The 18,433-nt window shown below is 48.7% G+C and overlaps 1 protein-coding gene across 1 annotated transcript in view; it reads left to right on the forward strand.

Moving 5' to 3' along the window:
- NAV2 (neuron navigator 2) overlaps positions 1-18,433 on the forward strand; it is a 295,960-nt gene that overhangs the window by 225,540 nt on the left and 51,987 nt on the right. Inside the window, exons 15-20 of the mRNA XM_006146897.3 lie at positions 1,688-1,732; positions 4,415-4,575; positions 5,926-6,114; positions 13,443-13,495; positions 17,709-17,732; positions 17,843-17,917. Coding sequence (XP_006146959.1) covers positions 1,688-1,732; positions 4,415-4,575; positions 5,926-6,114; positions 13,443-13,495; positions 17,709-17,732; positions 17,843-17,917 — 547 coding nt within the window. The remainder of the gene's footprint in view (positions 1-1,687; positions 1,733-4,414; positions 4,576-5,925; positions 6,115-13,442; positions 13,496-17,708; positions 17,733-17,842; positions 17,918-18,433) is intronic.

The raw sequence follows: 18,433 nt of genomic DNA on the forward strand, positions 1-18,433 counted from the left end.
CTGAAGAGCTGCTGGCCGTAGTGACAGGAAATCAAAGCAGAAGGTGGCCCTGGAGCCCTGTTTCACTGCCACAGTGCTCCACAGGTCCCACACACGGGAAAGAAAGCCAGGATCCGCCCTGGGCCCCGGGGCAGAGGGAAATGCTCTAATTGTGTATAATAACACCTCTCCTTTGCTCTAAGCTAATGTTCCTTCTCTTGTCTTCTGCCTGCTGGACTTTCAGCCCTCTCTCTTCCCCTGCTGCTAGCCCTAAGTTCTGCAGAAGTACTCTGCCCAGGAAACAGGACAGGTAACGACATAGTAGCCGGGACCCTCCAAGCCTCGGAGCGTCCTCTGCCCATCTGTGGTTGATCCAGATGTTCTGTGCAAGGCTGTTGGCCTGAGGCTTCTGCTTGTGTTTGTGGTCTACTGCACTCTGTGACCCCCAGACATGCCAGTGAGGGGCATTCCACTGCCAACTAGAGCCTGGGGAGAGGTAGAGTTGGCCTGGCCCCTTCATCCCTGTATGGGATGGCGACCTCAGACCCTGCCACTCGATCTGGGGTGCCAGGAGCCCTCACTGGCATCTCCCGTGGCCTCCTGCGGCATGCTCCTGCTTCCCCGCTTCCCCCCCTTGCCTCCCCGCCTCCCCAGCTGTGAAATGATCTACCATCCACTGTGCAGCTTGGCCCTCACCTCTGTCCCCCTGCCCCGCTCCCCACGCAGCTGGCTTTAGTCCCTTGTGGAGCCCTCTGCTGCCCTTGGCTCGCTGTGTCTCGCAGACGTCTGTGCTCTCTGTGCCTGTTTCGTGTAACGGCCGTGAAGGAGTGTGTGGGGCGTGGAGACGTTACAGACACAGCTGCCTGTGCTTTGCCGCAGCTGTGGGTGGGCCTCAGCGATGGATCCTGACCTGACGTGTGTTGGGGGGTGATGGCTTGGCCAAACATAGCAAGCAGATGTTGTCTCATGCTAGGAAAAAAAAAAACTCATGAAAACCGTCTTCACCCCATCAACAGCAAAAAAAAAAAAAAAAAAAACCTTTGCTTTTGTCAGTCTCGCAAACCAAGCCCTTAAACCCTGTCCTCTGGAAATCCAAATGCCTTGACTTGATCAGCCAGCAAGTTGTAACACGCCCCGACTCCAGTCCAGGGCTCAGCTCCTAGCTACGCCCAACAAGGACCACAGAAATTGAGAGGGCCTGGAATTCACTTTGTTACAGATGAATTCCAAATATGCAGACTGCTGGCCTCTTAAGCCCTCTGACAAGTCCCTTCTCCCACTTGAAGTCGTCACCAGTGGTGCTTAGGGGTGAGCCAGGGTTAGGGACACCGGTGAGCTGGCATCGCTCTCTGAGCAGTGGTGTTGGTGCAGAGCTGGACCACCGGGCAGCCGAAGGCCCAAGTTGTGCTTTGAGGTAGGGGAGCCCCTGAGTTTGCTTAGAGCTGTGGAAAAGAGGAAGCGATTGGGGCCGAGTGACCCAGGCCTCCTGGTGACCCGGGGTCAGGTATGCACAGACGTCAGCTCAGGTCAAAGATGGGATTGCCGTTGTTTTCCGTGGATGTGACTGTGTTGCATGTGTGGCTGGAGAAGGGGTCACTCCCTGGTGATGTGAGTCTCTTTCCGGGGTCTGTCAGGCCCCCTCCCCAACTTTGTCCCCTGCACCGTCCTGTGCTTCTCTGAAGCTCTTACTTTGTTTTAACTCCTGCAGTGACCCGCACCTTGATAGGAACACTTTGCCTAAGAAAGGACTCAGGTATCTGTGTTTCCTCCTTGCCCCCGTGCCATTGGTCATGGCTTTGGAGCTTGGCTGTGCAGCTCTCTCATGGCTGGTGGGGTCCGGGCTGGGCGGGGTCCTCGCTTGAGCCATCGCTGCAGGACCTTTGGATGACAGCTCGCCTGACTCTGTTTTCTCATCTCTCCATTTGCTTGGGCAGGGGCTGTGCTTTCTTCAAGCTTCATGTGGTAAATCCATCTCATGAAAACCTCTCTGGGCCAGCCTAGAGAGCAGACCCCGCTGCCTCTGGGGCAGAGGGTTTAATGGCCGAGCACTCACCATGACCATCCCGTTCACACGGCTGTCCTCCAAAACAACGTGACTTATAGCATGCTGGTTTGTTGGTTAAGACAAGAGCAAAGGGGGAGAGGAGCAGTCCCCCCAGGTTTGAAAGTAGTTTAACTTTCGGGCCCATAACCAATTGCCGAAGACAGCTGCTTTGTACTTGTCTAAATATTCTGGATCAAAACTGGGTCGGCTTTCAGGGCCCAACAAGACGTGGGCGTGATGGTGTTTTAGCGCAAATAAAGAAAGTGCTCTCAGGAAAGAATGGCTTTCTGTTCATATTCAGCTCAGTTGTGGGCTCATTCTTGCTGCTTGTCCTGGCACAACGAGATGCTATAAGTCACCCTTGCTCACACCACCCGCGCCACTTTGTCGACCAGAGCGCCTCCAGTGTGCTGTGCCCGCCATGACCTTACTGTCTGATCACAGATGTCATCTGGCCTGCTGTCTGAACACCTCGTTCTCTGTAGCGTTGGCTGCACCCTACTCTAAGCATTAAGTGCTTTCGCATAAAATGGAACTTGGAATGAAATGTTTCGTTGCTGTCATGTGTGTGTGTAGTTAATAACCTGCAGCTCTTAAGGCTGAGAACGTTTCGAACGGTAACACGAGGTAGGTATCAATGCGTCCTTTCAGTAAGAGCTCTGAGTAAGCCACTTCCAAGACTTGAAGAAGGAAAGTATTCAGCTCTCCCTGCAGACAGCTGTGAGAAGTTCAGGACTGTGGCCTTAGGGGGACAGTTAGCAAGGCCCTTTGGACGTAACGGTTTCCATCAGGCCCATGAGAGGTGCATGGAAGCCATCATGCAAAATGCTTAAATGATGTCCACTCTTGGGCCAACTGGTGGCATGGTGATTAAGGCAGCTGTCTCTCACATGTCTGACCACATGGTTTGAATCCCAGGCCCAGCGGCTTGAAAAACATGCCAGGTGTTTGTGTGCATGTGCCCAAAATCCCAAAAGGAGAGAGGAATAAAAGAGAAGGGTTTGTGGTATGACCATTCCCATGGCTTTTTCTTTCTGTGTGTATCTTTGTCTCTCTCCAGCAAGCACATATGCCCTCTGGCAAGTTAAACACACGCACATACTGTGTGTGTGTATATATATATATCTACACACACACACACACACACACACACACAATTTATATATATATACATATAATGTTCACTCCTAATATAAGTCTAATGTTGATGCCCCCTGTTGCCACAAAAGGAAGTCAACCGCTAAATTTTAACATTTTGAAATCATATATGTTTCCATAGCAATGTTTCCATAGCAGATCTATTCTACCAAAACTATGTAGCTCTAGTTTTGTAAAATTGGTTTTTCAAAAATTCAGAATAGGAACATGTGGCAGACTCCTCTCATGCAGTGTACCCTAGAAAGTTGTGTGTCCCTTAGCTATGGGAAAAACAGGAAAGAGGACACATTTCTGTGTCCTTCACACTCTTCCTGTGTAAGTTCGCTCCGTCCATACATACACGTCTCCAATATAAACCCTCTAGTACCACCTTCTCCTAACCTGAACGAATTCCTTGTACTTACATCATCAGTCATCATTGTATAGATCCTAAGCCCGAGGGTGCCCTGGATACTCAGATACTTCAGGAATTCCTAGTGCTGCCTGTGGGCACTGTGAAAAGTACATGGGTTGCACAGTCTTACCTATGTGGCTCAGAGCAGGGTCCTCACCCTCCCAGAGTGTAAAACTGAATTGACAGCATTTGCAAGCAGGTCAGAGTTCAGTGAGACGGTGCCCCCAAAGGCACCAGGGGGTTAGAGATGGTCGGCAAGCCATCACCTAATACATTTCAGAATAAACGAAGGGGTGGACCGGAAGGCTTCTGAAGACCCTCATGTAAAGCCCAGTGGTTGGGGATTTCTTTAATGTGCTTGTTTATGCTGCACTGGAGCACTTCCTGTGGCCCATCAGTGTCCTTGACGTTCCTTCACATGATGCTGTGGTTCACGGCCACTCCTCTGTGCCGTAGAACACACGTGCCATGAGTTACCTAATTAGAACTTCCTCAGAGCAGCTCATTTTGTTGCTTCAGTCCTGTCAAGGTGGGGACTTTGACATGGTGCTGTCATGAATCAACATGTTACAGATCCGCCCAGTGACGGCTCTTTTAAGCATGTACCAATCTTCCTCCTTTTATGTATTCCTTTCAAACGAAAAGGAATTGTCATTTTCCCCAAACACACCCAAGTTACAAAAAAAGGTGTAAGGAACTCCGTAAGTCCGGGCTGGCTGTGCTGTGCAGTAGGCTGAGGTCTCCCAGTCACCGTCTCTCATATTTATCATGTGTCTCACGGAGCTGGTTTTCTAAAGTGCTGTTCACAGTTGATTTCAGCTTGCTTTCTGTCCATCCAGGTATACTCCCACCTCCCAGCTTCGCACGCAAGACGACGCCAAGGAATGGTTACGCTCCCACTCTGCAGGAGGCCTGCAGGACACCATGGCCAATTCTCCCTTCTCCTCTGGCTCTAGCGTGACTTCTCCCTCTGGAACAAGATTCAACTTTTCCCAGCTTGGTGAGTAGCCACTCGTCATTAGTGGTGTTGACCTGCACCCCAAGGCTGAGGTGATCGGGTTTGGAAATAGACATGTGATTATGAACATGTGGTTCCCCCCCCACCCCCGTCAGAATCTGATCAATCCTCAGCAGTAGAGTTTGGTGACAGATTGATAGCCAAATACCAGAGCTTTTGGTAGTCTCACCAATCTTTCCTTTAGGTGGTTGAGGTAAGTAGGATTACAGCCAAGCAGAAACCATTCCGTTCTTAAGAAGAATACAAATACTATTTCTAAGATCTCTGGAGAAGTAGGTTTGCCAGTATATCCCACACCTGGTCATCCCTGTTGCTCGTGTAAGCCGGAAGTGAAAGTTAAGTTTCTAATGAATGAGTATTCTTGGAAATGCCCACTGCTGACATGCTTTGACTGGCACGGCGGGGGCAAGGAATGGAATTTGTAACATGTCGAGGGATTCTTTTTCAGAGAGAGAAACATTCCCATGCAGACCCGTCAGATAGGGCAACAGAGAACAATCCAAAACTTCTGTGTAAAAACTGAATGTCGTCAGATGGCGAGAGTTGTGTGCAGTCGATCCTGGCTGGAATCATTGGCAGCAGCTGTGTGAGGGCAGAAGGGTGGGAGTGCACCTTGGAGAGGGAATCGCGGGGGAAGCTCTCCCCCAGTCTTATCTTCAGAGACAGCCTGTTCTGAGTGCTGGGAGAGATCGGTTGAGCCTGTAAGGACAGGCGTGGCTCGCCATCAAGTGAGATTTACCGCTCAGTTTCTGATTGCACCGGTACTTCGGAAAATCTCGGACATCGCTAAAACAGGCTGCACGTTTGCACGAAAGCTAGCTTTGGCTAAAGTGAGCATGCCCACTTTGCACTAAAGATCCTTCCACACTATTATGGGATGTTCCTGTCTGAGGCAAGGAGACCTACGTTCATGTTGTTCTTTCCCAGCCATAACTCTTTGAGGCAAGAGATTCATGTCATGCACAAATGCTTCCCATCTGATCAAAAGCCCGGTTGGACTATTTTGGGCTTTTGGCTTTAGAGAGAATTTCTCCAGATGAGCCCAGGGAGTAATTAGCTCATGCCTGGAAGGTGACACTGGCTTGTCTGAACGTGCCAAGTTGGAAAGCCGAGGCCCGGAGCTCTGGCACTGACCTGCCTTCCCTCCCTGATTTTTAGCCCTAAGTGTGTAGCTCAGAGGCTGATGTGACTACCTTTCAGAACAGAGACGGCGGCGAGAAGCTGGTGGGGACGCACGTGGCTGACGACAAGCAGTCTCCCGTTCGCAGCCCCCGCCAGGACTTGAACAGGGACATGACTTGCCAACCTTCTGATTGGTTCCTCTCATTCCAGCGAGCCCCACCACTGTCACTCAGATGAGCCTGTCCAACCCCACCATGCTGCGGACCCACAGCCTCTCCAACGCCGAAGGGCAATACGACCCCTACACCGACAGCCGCCTCCGGAACAGCTCCATGTCCCTGGACGAGAAGAGCAGGACCATGAGCCGCTCAGGCTCATTCCGGGATGGCTTTGAAGAAGGTAAGGAAGGAGGCGTGCTGTCTCCCAGGTTGCCCGGCGTGGCTAAAGGTCCCCTGTGTGGGTGCACCTTGCTGACTGTAGAGCCTACCTGTAAGGGCTTCCAACCCTCCCACCTCTTGGGTCGGAATGGGGGACTCTGAACAGTGCGGCTTGACCCTTCATTGACCTTTCAGGACTTTAGGGAAGAGGCTGCTGAAAAAAAAAAATACCCTACTGAGCCTGATTGTGGAGCAAGTTCCGCTCTCGGCTCTTCTCTCCTGGACTCGGGCCACAGCTTCTTGGCATCCCCTCGTGAGGTTGAGCCCCTGGCTCACCCTCCTGGCAGGCGCAGCTCCCAGGAGTTCATTTCCCTGTCCTGACACACCGTGTCGCCATGGGGGGCTGGCAGCCGGGCTCTCTGCTCTGCGCCACAGTTCTCTCTCGGTTTTCTCCAACATTCAATTAGACCCTTCTCCTTTTTTGGTTTGGATTTGTTTGTTCATTTTAATCCACAGTGTAGAAGAAAAGTTCTGCAGCAACTGTCAGCCATTTCGTAACCCTTCATTTCTGCTTCTCTTTGTTCCTTGGCCCAAGGTGAGAGGGCCAAGGCTGTGGAGGGACACCATCCCCCTCCCCACAGGTAGGCTGATAGGACATTGCCGGGCAGTACTGCTTGACCAGTGGTTCAGAATACAGAGTCAGACCAGCAGGGTTCGAATCCTGTACCACCCTTTCATAGGTATATGACTTTGGGACAGTCATTCACCTCTCTGTGCCTCTGCTTTTTCCCCTGCTAGCATGGAAATAATAATTCAGCACATGCAAATGTGGGGATTCAATGAGATAATGACAATAGTGACGTAATGCTACTACATGTCATAACCTTAGATCAGCTTCAGCTTGGGCTTTCTCCCAGCCACAAGACCCCAGCCGAAGGATGGTGACTTCTAGAGCAAATGCCAGCCAGGTTGAGGAGATATTTCTAATTTTACCTTTTTTTGCCAGTGGCAGAACAGAATATAGGGGGCTTGTCATAGGTGTTTCCCTCTGCTTCCAGTCCTTGTGGGGGTAGGGATGATCCAGTGTCCTCCTGGTGGGAAGGAACAACTAACTTAGGATTATTTTAGGCAAAAAGGAAGGAAATACAGAATATAGGCTTCTGCTTTTGTCTAGGGTTCTATTTTTTTTTTTTTTTTTAAGAATAGCCAGTGGTGGCTATCGTTGTAATTGTCATGTTCTATTTTACTCCTGTCCCCAAGGGCTGTTACCATCTCTATATTTTTTTTTTGTTTACTTATCATTATTATTATTTCACATGAGATTTTGCCAGAGAAAAGCAGAGAGAAAGAGAGAGGATGAGGGAGCAAGCTGCCAGGTCTAGGATTCAAACCGCGGTCAGCCATGCGGGAATTCCAGTGCCTTAACCAGCATGCCACCTGCTTGCCGCCAATCGAGGGTTCTTTTTAACAGACATTCTAAAGAGTTTAGTTACAGAGGCCAGGAGGTGGTGTGGTGGTTAAAGGCGCTGGGCTCCCACATGGCCGTCCGCAGTTCAAGTCCTGGACCTGGCGGCTTGCTTTCCCACTTTTCCTCGCTCTCCCTCTCTCCCTGTCCCTCTCTGGTCAGATGAAAAACTAAGTAAATAAATAAAGTTAAATAAAATCATTCTTTAAAAAAAAAAAATTAGTTACAGAGCAGTCACCCCCCCATCTTAACACGCTGCCCCAATTGATGCATCATTTGCACCCAGTGACACTCCCTGAGCAGATGAGTAAACCCTTATATGGAATCCTGCCGGGACAGAGGAATCGCAAGGGAAGGGCCTGACTCCGCGGGCGTTGTGCTTGATTTACAAGCTAGAAGTGAATGCTGTCACTGCGCAGAGCAGTGCAAGTGGAGGATTATTGGCACCACGGTGGAGGAGCGTGTCTTGAAAGTTTTTGTACTCGGCGTGCTAGCCAAGCGGGACGGTGGAGCGTTTCCCACCCTCCCGGGTGACGACTCACAGATGGGGTTGGTCCTGCGCGGCATTCATCTTCACCGCTCTGTGTACACCTGAGCGAGCCACGTTCAGAACCGTAACGTGTCCATACAGGCACGCCTCGCCTCCCGGAGGTCCGGCACCATTCCAGCGTCGTCAGCAGGTCGCTTGTATTTATTCCATCTGGAATCAAGCCGTCGGGCCGCACAGCTGGGGAATATCTGGGATGTCAGGATGACATTGATAAAAAGTGCTTGCCCACAAGCAGTGTCTAGATGTTTGTCAGCCTCGTGATTGATGGTGGCGTGGAACAGAGGCACAGAGATGAAAATCTACTGCTGTCAGTAGGTTGTGGACATGTCACTTTTTAATCTGGGGGAAATTTGACCATCAGATTGATTTTATTTTATCCAAGGCTGTTCACATTACCCAAACAAAACCGGGCTTGTGCGATGAGGTATTTCTAATTCTTTTGAGTGGAGACTTTCTTTTTCCTTTTGAATAGCTAACCTCCCACTGTCGCAGGGACAGTTAGGGAAAAATCGACATCTCATGTTTGGACTAAATAATAGGTTATCCAGAGAGTCATGATGTATTTTTCTATGTTTTTCTATGCAAAAATGCATCATGACTTTGCCGACAACCCAATAGAATCTCCTTACACTGGTCAGTTAGGTGTATTATATGTGATAAAGCAGGATGGAACTTTAAGGAGAATTAGCACAAGTGTCTGTGTGAGGGTTTTGTGCAATTTCATTCACGTTTTCCGTTTTGAAGGAAGCGGGAATCGAGCAGAATGTCGATAGGTACAGGCCTGGCCCAGTGCAGCCTTTCTAAGTCATTTCAGTCTGTGAATTTCCAGCAAATGCATGTGCAATCTTAAGGTCAACCTTAATAGCACACTTTTAGGGAGACACTTGAGACAGTTTTAAAATGCATGTCTTTGGAGGAAAAAACATTCCTGTGAATTCAGCGATGATCTGTAAAAGCTAGAGCAACTGAACCGAGACCACTCTCCCTCTCAGCTGATAGGGAACCCACAGGAGCAGCAGCTCGTGAAGGAGAATATCTGTGTCCCTAAGCCCCTGAGTCATATATGTCCCGGCACTTCCAGTGCTGCAGTGCGACTTCACGTGAAGGGCCTGACCCAGCTCAGCCTGTTTACTGTTCACTAAAATGGAAAAAAGAATTGTGCCTGCTTCAGAGCTGGAGTAAGACTAGGTGAGATAGAGCCCGGAAAGCATGTAGCAAAGGCGGTGAAAGGGGCGTAGTGTACGTTTGCAGCCAGTGGTGGCTATCGTCGTAATTTTGTCGTGTTCTATTTTACTCCTGTCCCCAAGGGCTGTTACCATCCCTATTTTTTTTTTTTTAATGACAAACTGGAGACAGAAGTGACTTGAACTTCATGCAGCCAGAACGAGCTTCTTCATTGCCAGCCTTCCTTCTCCTCCATCCCACACTCCGTTCAGCCAGGCTTTTCTATGTTTTTCCCCCTTTAAGTTTCATAGCTGTCTGAGGCAGGCTGGATCCCTCGTCAGTGGTTCTCTGTTTCTCGAGGCATCCTTTGCTGTGGCGAGGCAGGGCGGTCCACGTGCCGACAGAACTGTACCTCGTCCTCCCGGGCTTCTGCAGGGCCCACCTGGACCGAGAACTAGGCTGCGAAGGCCAGATTCTCATTCTCCCTCTGCTCCTGACTAGCCGTGTGTGAGTGCCTCCCTCACTTAGCCTCCCTGGGCCTTAATGTATTTATTGATGAATTAAGAATAGAAATTTCTGCCTAGGGGCCAGCAAGCGGTGTAATAGTTAAGGCACTGGACTCCCAGATGGCTGATTATGGTTTGAGTCCAGGACCTGGCAGCTTAAAAAATCAAACCGGGTACATGTGCATACATGCCTAAAGTCCCAGGAGGAGAATGAAGGAGAAGGGATTACAGCATAGCCATCCCCCCCGGGGGCTGATTTCTCCCTCTCCCTCTCACTGTCTCTCTGTGTATTTCCACTAAGTGCACGCACCCTATGGCAGAAACTTTAAAAGAGAAAAGAAAAGAAAGAAAAAGAAATTCCTACCTCGTCTAGTATTATTATCTGCAAACTTTCTATATGAAAAGGCTCATGCCAAACAATAGTTAAATGAGAAAATGTTTTAATTGGCACAGTGTTTTATTATATGTATGTATGTATGCATGCATGCATATGTATGTACATACAGGCATGTATTTGTGTATGAAATGCCCATGTGACAGCAGAGGCCTTGATTGCTTTCTTGGCTAGAATATGCCCGTTTGTTTTATTCTGTCTAGTGGTTTTACTCCAACCTAAAGCACGTTCCTTCTCAAATATCGCTCCCAGCTTTTGCTGATGGGTAGATTGCAGAGAGGACACCAAAAGACTTATAAGTAAAATAAAATAAATGAAAACCAGTAAACCAGATCACTGGAGGGCAGAGCAGTCTCCTGACTTTTGGTTAATAGATCCTGTTCTTGGATTGCTGTGTGACCTTAGGTTAGTTGTTTAACCTCTCTGTTTTAGATTCTTCAATGGCAGAGATAGTCTGGCTGTTGTCCGTGGTTCCTATAACTGTAAAAATTTGGAGGTTCAGGTATAGGGAGGAAGATGGCATGGCATGCTCTAGCTGTTTGGGCTCCGTAACTCTCAGAAGCATTTGTTTTTCACAAGCATCCACGTCGCAGAACCCAGACTCCAGCTTGGTCCAATTCCCTTGAAGGAGAACCAGCTGCGAGAGTTCAGACCGTGCTCTTTCAGTGCGGGGTTGACCCTGGAAATCGAGGAATCTGTTTCTTTGGCCCACTGCCTTGCTGTTGCTGTTTACCAAGTGAGAGGAGTTAATTACAGAGCAGAGCAATTACCTCCATGGCGAGCCTGCCAGCTGTGTTCTCCTCTGTGGCCCCCAGCATACACAGAGCTGTGGTTGAAACTGTCAGTAGCTTATGTGTATGAGATGGGAAAATTACGAGGCAAATGTAATATTTCAGCAGCCAGCGCCACCCGCAGCTCCTGCAAACCCCTGGAGCCGGCCACCGGCAGGGCCATGGGGCAGGTGTGATGAAGGGTGGCTGTGTGTACTAGGTTTTCTTCACCCCACTTAGCCTCCGGCAGCCTCTTGCACACTGTCTGTGCCATGGGGCTGAAGGACTTACCCTTCAGAGTGTTAGCCACTGTGTGGGGCAGTAAAGGCAACCTGTGAACATGTCCATGCGTTAACCCCAAAGGCCGCTATTGGCCACCAGGCACCTCTGTCTGACATTTCATGGGGGGAGTCAGATTAGTGTGTGGGGGGGGAATGGAGGGAAAGATCTAGATCTGGCATCGCTAAGAGGATGCTTCAGAGCAGTAGGCACCTGCTAGGAGAGAAGAGGGCTGACGCAACAGCCAAGAGCTGCATGGGGTTGGAAGGCAGGAAAGACATCATTTGAGCTGATCCTGATTCGGACAGGCAGCATGTAGGTACATCTAAACAAGAACTGCCGAGGCGAAGGCTCTCAGGTGGGAAAGTGCTGTGTCTTAGGTCTTTGGGAAAGGCTTGGCGTATTCCATGTTTCTCTGGGCAAAAATGCATCATCACTTTCCTGATAATGTAAAAGGACACGCTTGGGAGTGCAGGGCTCATGGCCTGATGGGAGGATCCAGGAAGAACAGGAGGTCAGGGAAGGTTTATTAAGAAGGCAGTGGAGGGGCGCCTGAGTACTGGACTGAGCCCCTCAGCAGGTCCATGTTGGCAGGTAGCTTCCACCCGCTGCTGGTCCAAGTGACTGCACTTCTCACGTGGCAGGTGGCATGCCAGGGATGCCGTGCCACTTGTGGAAGGTCACTCCTGAGCTTCCTCCTTTCTGACGTCAGGTTCCCGTGTAGTGCAGGAAGCGAGGCTTCCCCACTGTGGTCAGGAGAGCCATGCCCAGCAAAAAGGCCTGAGCAATTTAACAAGGACTATTTCTGTCTCTCCAACAAGTTGTCGGGGGGTTACTGAGAAACTAAAGAACTGGTTCCTGAGAAGAGAAGAGCGCCCAAATCCCCAATCATGGAAAAGACCACGCTCCGAAATGAGAACAGGCAAAATGTCTGCAGTGCCGCTGCAGGAAGGGGTAGTAGGGTGTTACAAGTGTGGTTCGAAGTCAAAGTACCAGTCCAGAATACAAAAGGGACTCCACTTGCTTGTCACTTAGTAGATATGACAGCAGAGGAAGAATCTCTATTTTAGTAGATATGTTTCTAAACAGATGTTTGAAACATGGTGACCTAGAATGAACTTACTGTGGCCAACAGCCTCTTAGGTTTAAAATAATCAGCTTGGATCAGCCTGTGGCCTGGTGGTTAAGGCACTGGGCTCCCACATAGTTGACCAAGATTCAAGTCCCACACACAGGCAGTCTGAAAATCATGCTGGCACATGTGTGCGTATGCCCAAAATCCCAAAGGAGAATGGAGGAGAAGGGATTGCAGCATAGCCATCCCCCTGGGAGGTGATTTCTCGCTTTCCCTCTCTCTCATTCTCTCTGGCAAGCACACACACCCTATGGCAAAAACCTAAACAGTAATTTTTTTCTTTTTTGAGAAAGATTTTGCTATAGGACGTGTGCATTCACCAGAAAGACAGAGACAGACAGACAGAAAGTGGTAAATCATCCCCCCCAGGGAGCATGGCCATGCCACAATCCCTTCTCCATTCTCCTCTCGGGATCTTGGGCACGCACGCACACGCACCCGGCGTGAGTTTAAGACCCCAGGTCCGGAACTCATGGGAATGGGTCAACTACATGGGAATCCAGTGACATAGCCATTACACCATCTGCTGGCCCAAATAATTTTTTTTTAAATCAGCTTAGTGTTTTGTAAATATAAATGTATGTGTGTGTGTGTGTGTGTGCGTGCGTGTGTGTGTGTATGTATATATACGACAGATACTGGCAAGATATAGAATATATGTGTAATACAATCTCAACCCTAAAGGAATGTGTTTAAAACAGAGAGAGGAATAAAAACAGGCTGGAATAGTCACAGGTTGCCTCTGGGTAGTAGAATTATGAGTCACCGCAGGTCATGGCAGTAAATGTGTTTCTTCTCATTCTCTGTACTTGAAATATTTTGTTCAGTAATCATATATGATTCTGATAGTGAAGAAAAAGCACTCTAGGGTTGTAGGAGAATGTGGTAATAGAGAAGTGGTTTCCTCAGCAAATTATTGCTTATTTTATGCTGCCCTATCGCCAAACCAGGAAAGGCAGCTTAAGGTGAGCTTCACTCATTGCAGGCTTCAGGCCTGGTAGTGTCCTGTAAAGCCGATGTCCTCCCCCATCCCACGCCTGCTTCTCTTTTTAAAATGTTCTTGTGTTTTTTCTTTTTCTTTGAACAGTGCATGGATCCTCCCTGTCCTTGGTTTCTAGTACGTCATCAGTTTATTCCACGGTGAGTATAAACCACTGCTAGGTGACTAGGCTCGTGGAGCTGAGGTTCCTTTATCAAAGATGCCCAGAATAAAATGTAAGCATTGCTTCTAGAGAAATTCTGTTAGAGGAGGGTCAATTAACTAGAGCCAAGATTTGAAATCCACAAACAGCTATGAATTATAGTGTGCCAACCAGTAAATCGGGAAATAGCTGCTTTGCAAAGCGCCGTTGTCGGGCCAGCCAGTAGCCTGGAGGTTAATGCGCTGGATCCCATACGGCCGACTGCACAGTTCACAGTCCAGACCTGACAGGTTGAAAACCATGTGCCCAAGATCCTGAGAGGAGAATGGAGAAGAAGGGATTGCGGCGTGGCCATCCCCTCTGGGGGGGGGTGATTTCTTGCTTTCTCTCTCTGTCTCTTTCTGTCTGTCTGGTGAGCACACGCGCCCTATAGCCAAAGAAAAAAGAAAACTCTCTACCTTCTTGAGTTGTAATGAGGAGTAAACGTTATGAAGACTGCATTTCTCTGTAATACATACTCCCTGAGGACAAGGACTTTTCTGTTCATATGCCTAGTGCCTAGAACTGTACCTGATATATAATAGGTATTCAAAAAATAGCTTTGAAAGAAGCAAGAACATACGCATAATGACAAATATACTCTGCACAGCTCAAAGGAAGTATGCAAATGCAAGCTCTCATTGTTGAACTAAAGCCAAATGTAATAAATACATTTGGATTTTTAGGACTATTCCATTTGCTCAGTAGTACTTATTTTTATAGCTGTATGCTATTTATCTTAAAAACATTACTTCGAGAATCCCTACAGGAAAAATATTACTTTGTTGATTGAAAATTCATTCCATGGAAACAGATGTTTTGTTAATTCAGGTTTTGATAATGCCAGGTTTCTGGGCAGTATAGCAGGATAAACCATATATAACCCCTTGAAAATAAGAGGCCAACTCTTATTAATCAAATTAAAGACCAGGGCCTGGTTATTCTTTTGTAGACCTATCATGAGCTGAGACTTCAGTGATTGCTCACGTGATCTGGACTTTCACCTCTGCTCCTCATCACTCCAATTCCCGAATCGTTCTTTCCTTGGTCATCTTGTCTGCAACTTCATCAGAGTTCTGGCTTTCTTTTAAATGCTCTCTATATAATAATATTGGGGAGGGGTTTTTGAAGCCATTATCTACTAAGAAACCACAGAGGATGCCAGCTGGTGTCATGGTGGTTAAGGTGGCTGGATCCCACATGGTCAATTACATGGTTCAAGTTCTGGACTCGGCAGCTTGAAACACATGCTAGATACATGTGCATGGATTCCCAATGTCCCAAGAGAAAAGTGAAGGAGAAGGGACCGTAGCATGGCCATTCGTCCTGGGAAGGCGATTTCTCACTTTCCTTCTCTCGCTGTCTCTTTCAAGCAAGCGCATGCACCCTATACAAAACTAAAAGGAAAGGAAGAACAGAAAACATAGAGGGCCTTCCAGTTGGCAGCCAATGGATAATCCAAGTTCTTCCGTCAGAGTGAAATTTGGGGTATGGGTACCAAGGAAGGTACTCTAGAAACCTAAACTGATTTCTTCAACAAGCCCTCGGCATGTGCTGGGCTCTAGCCTAGGCCCCAAGGAGAGGAATTTCAGCAGAGGAAACTGGGGGCCCCAGGTGACACCTAGGGTCACAGGATAGGGTGACATAGCCACAGCAGGTGCTGTGCCCTAGCCACCTGTTTCCCAGGAATGTCACCAGGGGTTCCTGTCAGCACAGGGGAGGGCACGCACCCTTTCTAGGAAAGCGAGAAAAGCGAGAGTCTGCCAACTGTGGAGAGGGCCCCGGGCTTCTCCACCTGTGAGGAACTGCCTCATGCCACCTACAGGAAGCTCTTGCCACGCAAGGCCTTTCTTCTAGCGGTTGCTGGTCTGTGTGTGGACGCGATGACGGTATTTTCTCCTTTTTTAATTTGTTATATGGCCTGAGACAGAGAGCACCCCTGAGGGGCTGGCCACACTGTGATCTCTCCTCTGTTCTCCTCTCAGGACTTGGGGCACACACACATGTACCCGGTGTGTTTTTCAGGGCACTCTGTCTGCACAGTCGGCCACGTGAGATCCAGCCTCCTTAATCCCCACACCACCAGCTGGCCTGACGATGGTATTTTCATTAAATTCGAAATTATCCTTTGTGAGTTGAAATAAATTGAACACATTTCTAAAGGCTTTGTGATGCTCATTCTAATTCTGTGTTTATATGGTGAGCAGAAGACCCTAGTCTTTCTCATTTTTTTCCTCACTGTGTCGCTTTGGACAAATCACTGTGACATGCAGGCTGTTTTTCAGTTTTGCCCTTGGTGTTAGAAAGCTAAGCAAAACTGAGACCAGTAGATAGCATAGCAGTTATATCATTGGACTCCCACATGGCTGACTGCCGTTCGAGTCCCAGATCCAGTGGCTTGAAACTCTCACGGGTGCATATGCACAAGCTCCTAGGAGGAGAATGGAGAAGGGATTGCAGCATGGCCATGCCTCCTAGGGCGTGATTTCTCACTTTTCCTCTCACTGTCTCTGTCTCTATCTCTCTCCCCACAACGAGGCATGTGCTCTGAAGCAAAATCATCTACAAAATGAAAAGGCTGAGCAAAATGACCTCCTGAGCTCCCATGGCCTCTGTCAGTCCATGAGTCACAGAGCCTGAGGTTCCCATTTTCTGTCCTGACATGTACCTTCTCGAAGAAGATGTGTTGCTTTCATAGACTTTAAAAAAAAATAGCTTAGCTTTCAGTATTTTCATGCTAGAGTAGTCTGCTAATTCCGAGAAGATTCCAAGTCTGGCTGGACCCTGCTACCTCCACTGATGTATGACAGTCCCTTATCTGTTACTCACTTCTGGATGGTGATGAAGTCTTGAGAGGAGCAAAGCCAGTGCTCAGGCATCTTTGTCAGTGTTAAGGAAAACGCGTTCTTGTTTGCTGTCTATAAAGAGATCTTTGAAGTCTCTTTAAGTTGCCATGTACTCAGACCAAAGAGCCTGCTTAATAGTGGGCTTTGTAAGCGTTCTTATTCGAGAACAAAAGGTTCTTGCCTTGGTATTTATGGATATTCACAAATGCTCACTTTGCCTGCAATTATAATGGAAGAAAGGGTAACAGGATGCCACCTATGTGCCATGGAGAAGTCACGGCCAGCCCTAGGAGGAGGAACCTGAGAGGCCAAGTCGGCATCAGGCCTTCTTTCCCCCTTCCTTTATTCCCTCTCTCTGTTCACATCTGCTAGGGGGCGCATGTGCTGCCCAGAGGGCGAGGCATAACGCACCCGCAACGGGTTGTGGTCACACTCTAATCTCTTCTCCTCTACTTCTCTACTCTATGGGGATCTGGGCTGTGCATGCGCACGCACTTGGAGTGTAGTGCAGGGGAACTGCTGAATGAGAGGGAGGAAAAAGTGGGTAAAATTAGGCTAGCAGGTGGCATGGAGGGTAAGGTGGCTGGATCCTAACCTCACCGACTACACATGTGGTTCAAATCTCAGACTTGGTAGCTTAAAACCCAGCCAATGTGTGTGTATGTGAGTCCAAAGTTCTGAGAAGAGAATGGAGGAGAGGGGATTGTGGTGTGGCCATCCCCCCGCCAGGGAGTGATTTCCCAATCTCTCCTTCTATCTCTCTTTCTCTTTCCACAAGTGCATGCACCCTGTAGCAGACTTAAAAACTAATAAAGGACAGAATGAAGCAGCCCACCTTGCTCCCTACATAGGATGCTGATGAAATACAGAACACCCGATTAAATCTGAAACGCACATTAGCAACAAACAAATTTTTTAGCATAAGTATATCCCCAATATCATGTGGGATATACTTAGACTTTAAAAAAAATTTAAATGATTGTTCTGTATTTTTATTTGGTAAATCTGGCTCATGCCTTTGTCATCACATACCTTATCAGAGCACTCACCCCGTCACCAGCTCCATGTGAGGGCAGGGTGACTCCTACCAGAATAATTGCAGTGGTGTTCTAATTCTAACTCCTCAACACAATATGCTGTTTGTGTTTGGTGTTTCTGATGAGTCCACTTAATTGAACCAGTTTATCCAGAGGAATAGACCAGGGAAGAAGCCAGTCAGTCGTCCACAGGGATGTACGTCCAGGCGTCAGGCTGCCCGTAGGCTGGGCCCCGGGGCTCTCCCTTCCTCGCCTGTGCTAATTGCTTTCTTTTGTGTTTTCTTTATAGCCAGAAGAAAAATGCCAGTCTGAGGTAAGGACCAGATTGCCAGTGAGTTTCCTCTTTCACTGTTGCCGATCATTTTACTCAATTCCACCTGGAAATGGACTCCCTAAGCCAGTAGCGCTGTGTCTTGTCTTCAGATTCGCAAACTGCGGCGGGAACTGGACGCCTCCCAGGAGAAGGTTTCGGCTCTGACCACCCAGCTGACGGCGAACGTAAGTACAGGGCAGTGGCCGGGAGCAGGCAGGCCTGGCTGTGCCCGGGCATTGCCTCGGGACTCCCATCTCCAACGCTGCAGAAGCTGCGTTAGGCGTGTGAGTGTCGGCTCCGCTGCTGCTGGCTCTGGGGCTTTGGGCACGTTCTTTCACCCCTGAACCTGAAGTCACTCATCCCCGTAATGGAGCAGTAACAGACACTCCCTGTGGCTCAGAGGGATCAGTGCTTGCATTCTGTGAAGGGCTCATCAGGGCTCATTTTGTTTCTCTTCCCCTTTTTTTTGAAAATGTTGATCTTAAGAGAAAAGAAGAGGAGAACGGCGGGGGGAGAAATTCAGAGCTCCACAGTGAATAGCCAGCTGCTCTGTAATTATAATACTCAGGATTACGTGTTCGGGAGACACTGCCAGCCAGCATTCAGTTCAACAACTGTGTCAGTGCCAGCCATGCCCACGGCACTGTGGGTTCAACAGCAAAACCAGCACCGTCACTGTCATCTTAGCACTCAGCCCCTGG

Source organism: Tupaia chinensis, unplaced genomic scaffold, assembly GCF_000334495.1.
Source record: "Tupaia chinensis unplaced genomic scaffold, TupChi_1.0 Scaffold000196_1, whole genome shotgun sequence".
NCBI classification, from domain to species: Eukaryota; Metazoa; Chordata; class Mammalia; order Scandentia; family Tupaiidae; genus Tupaia; species Tupaia belangeri.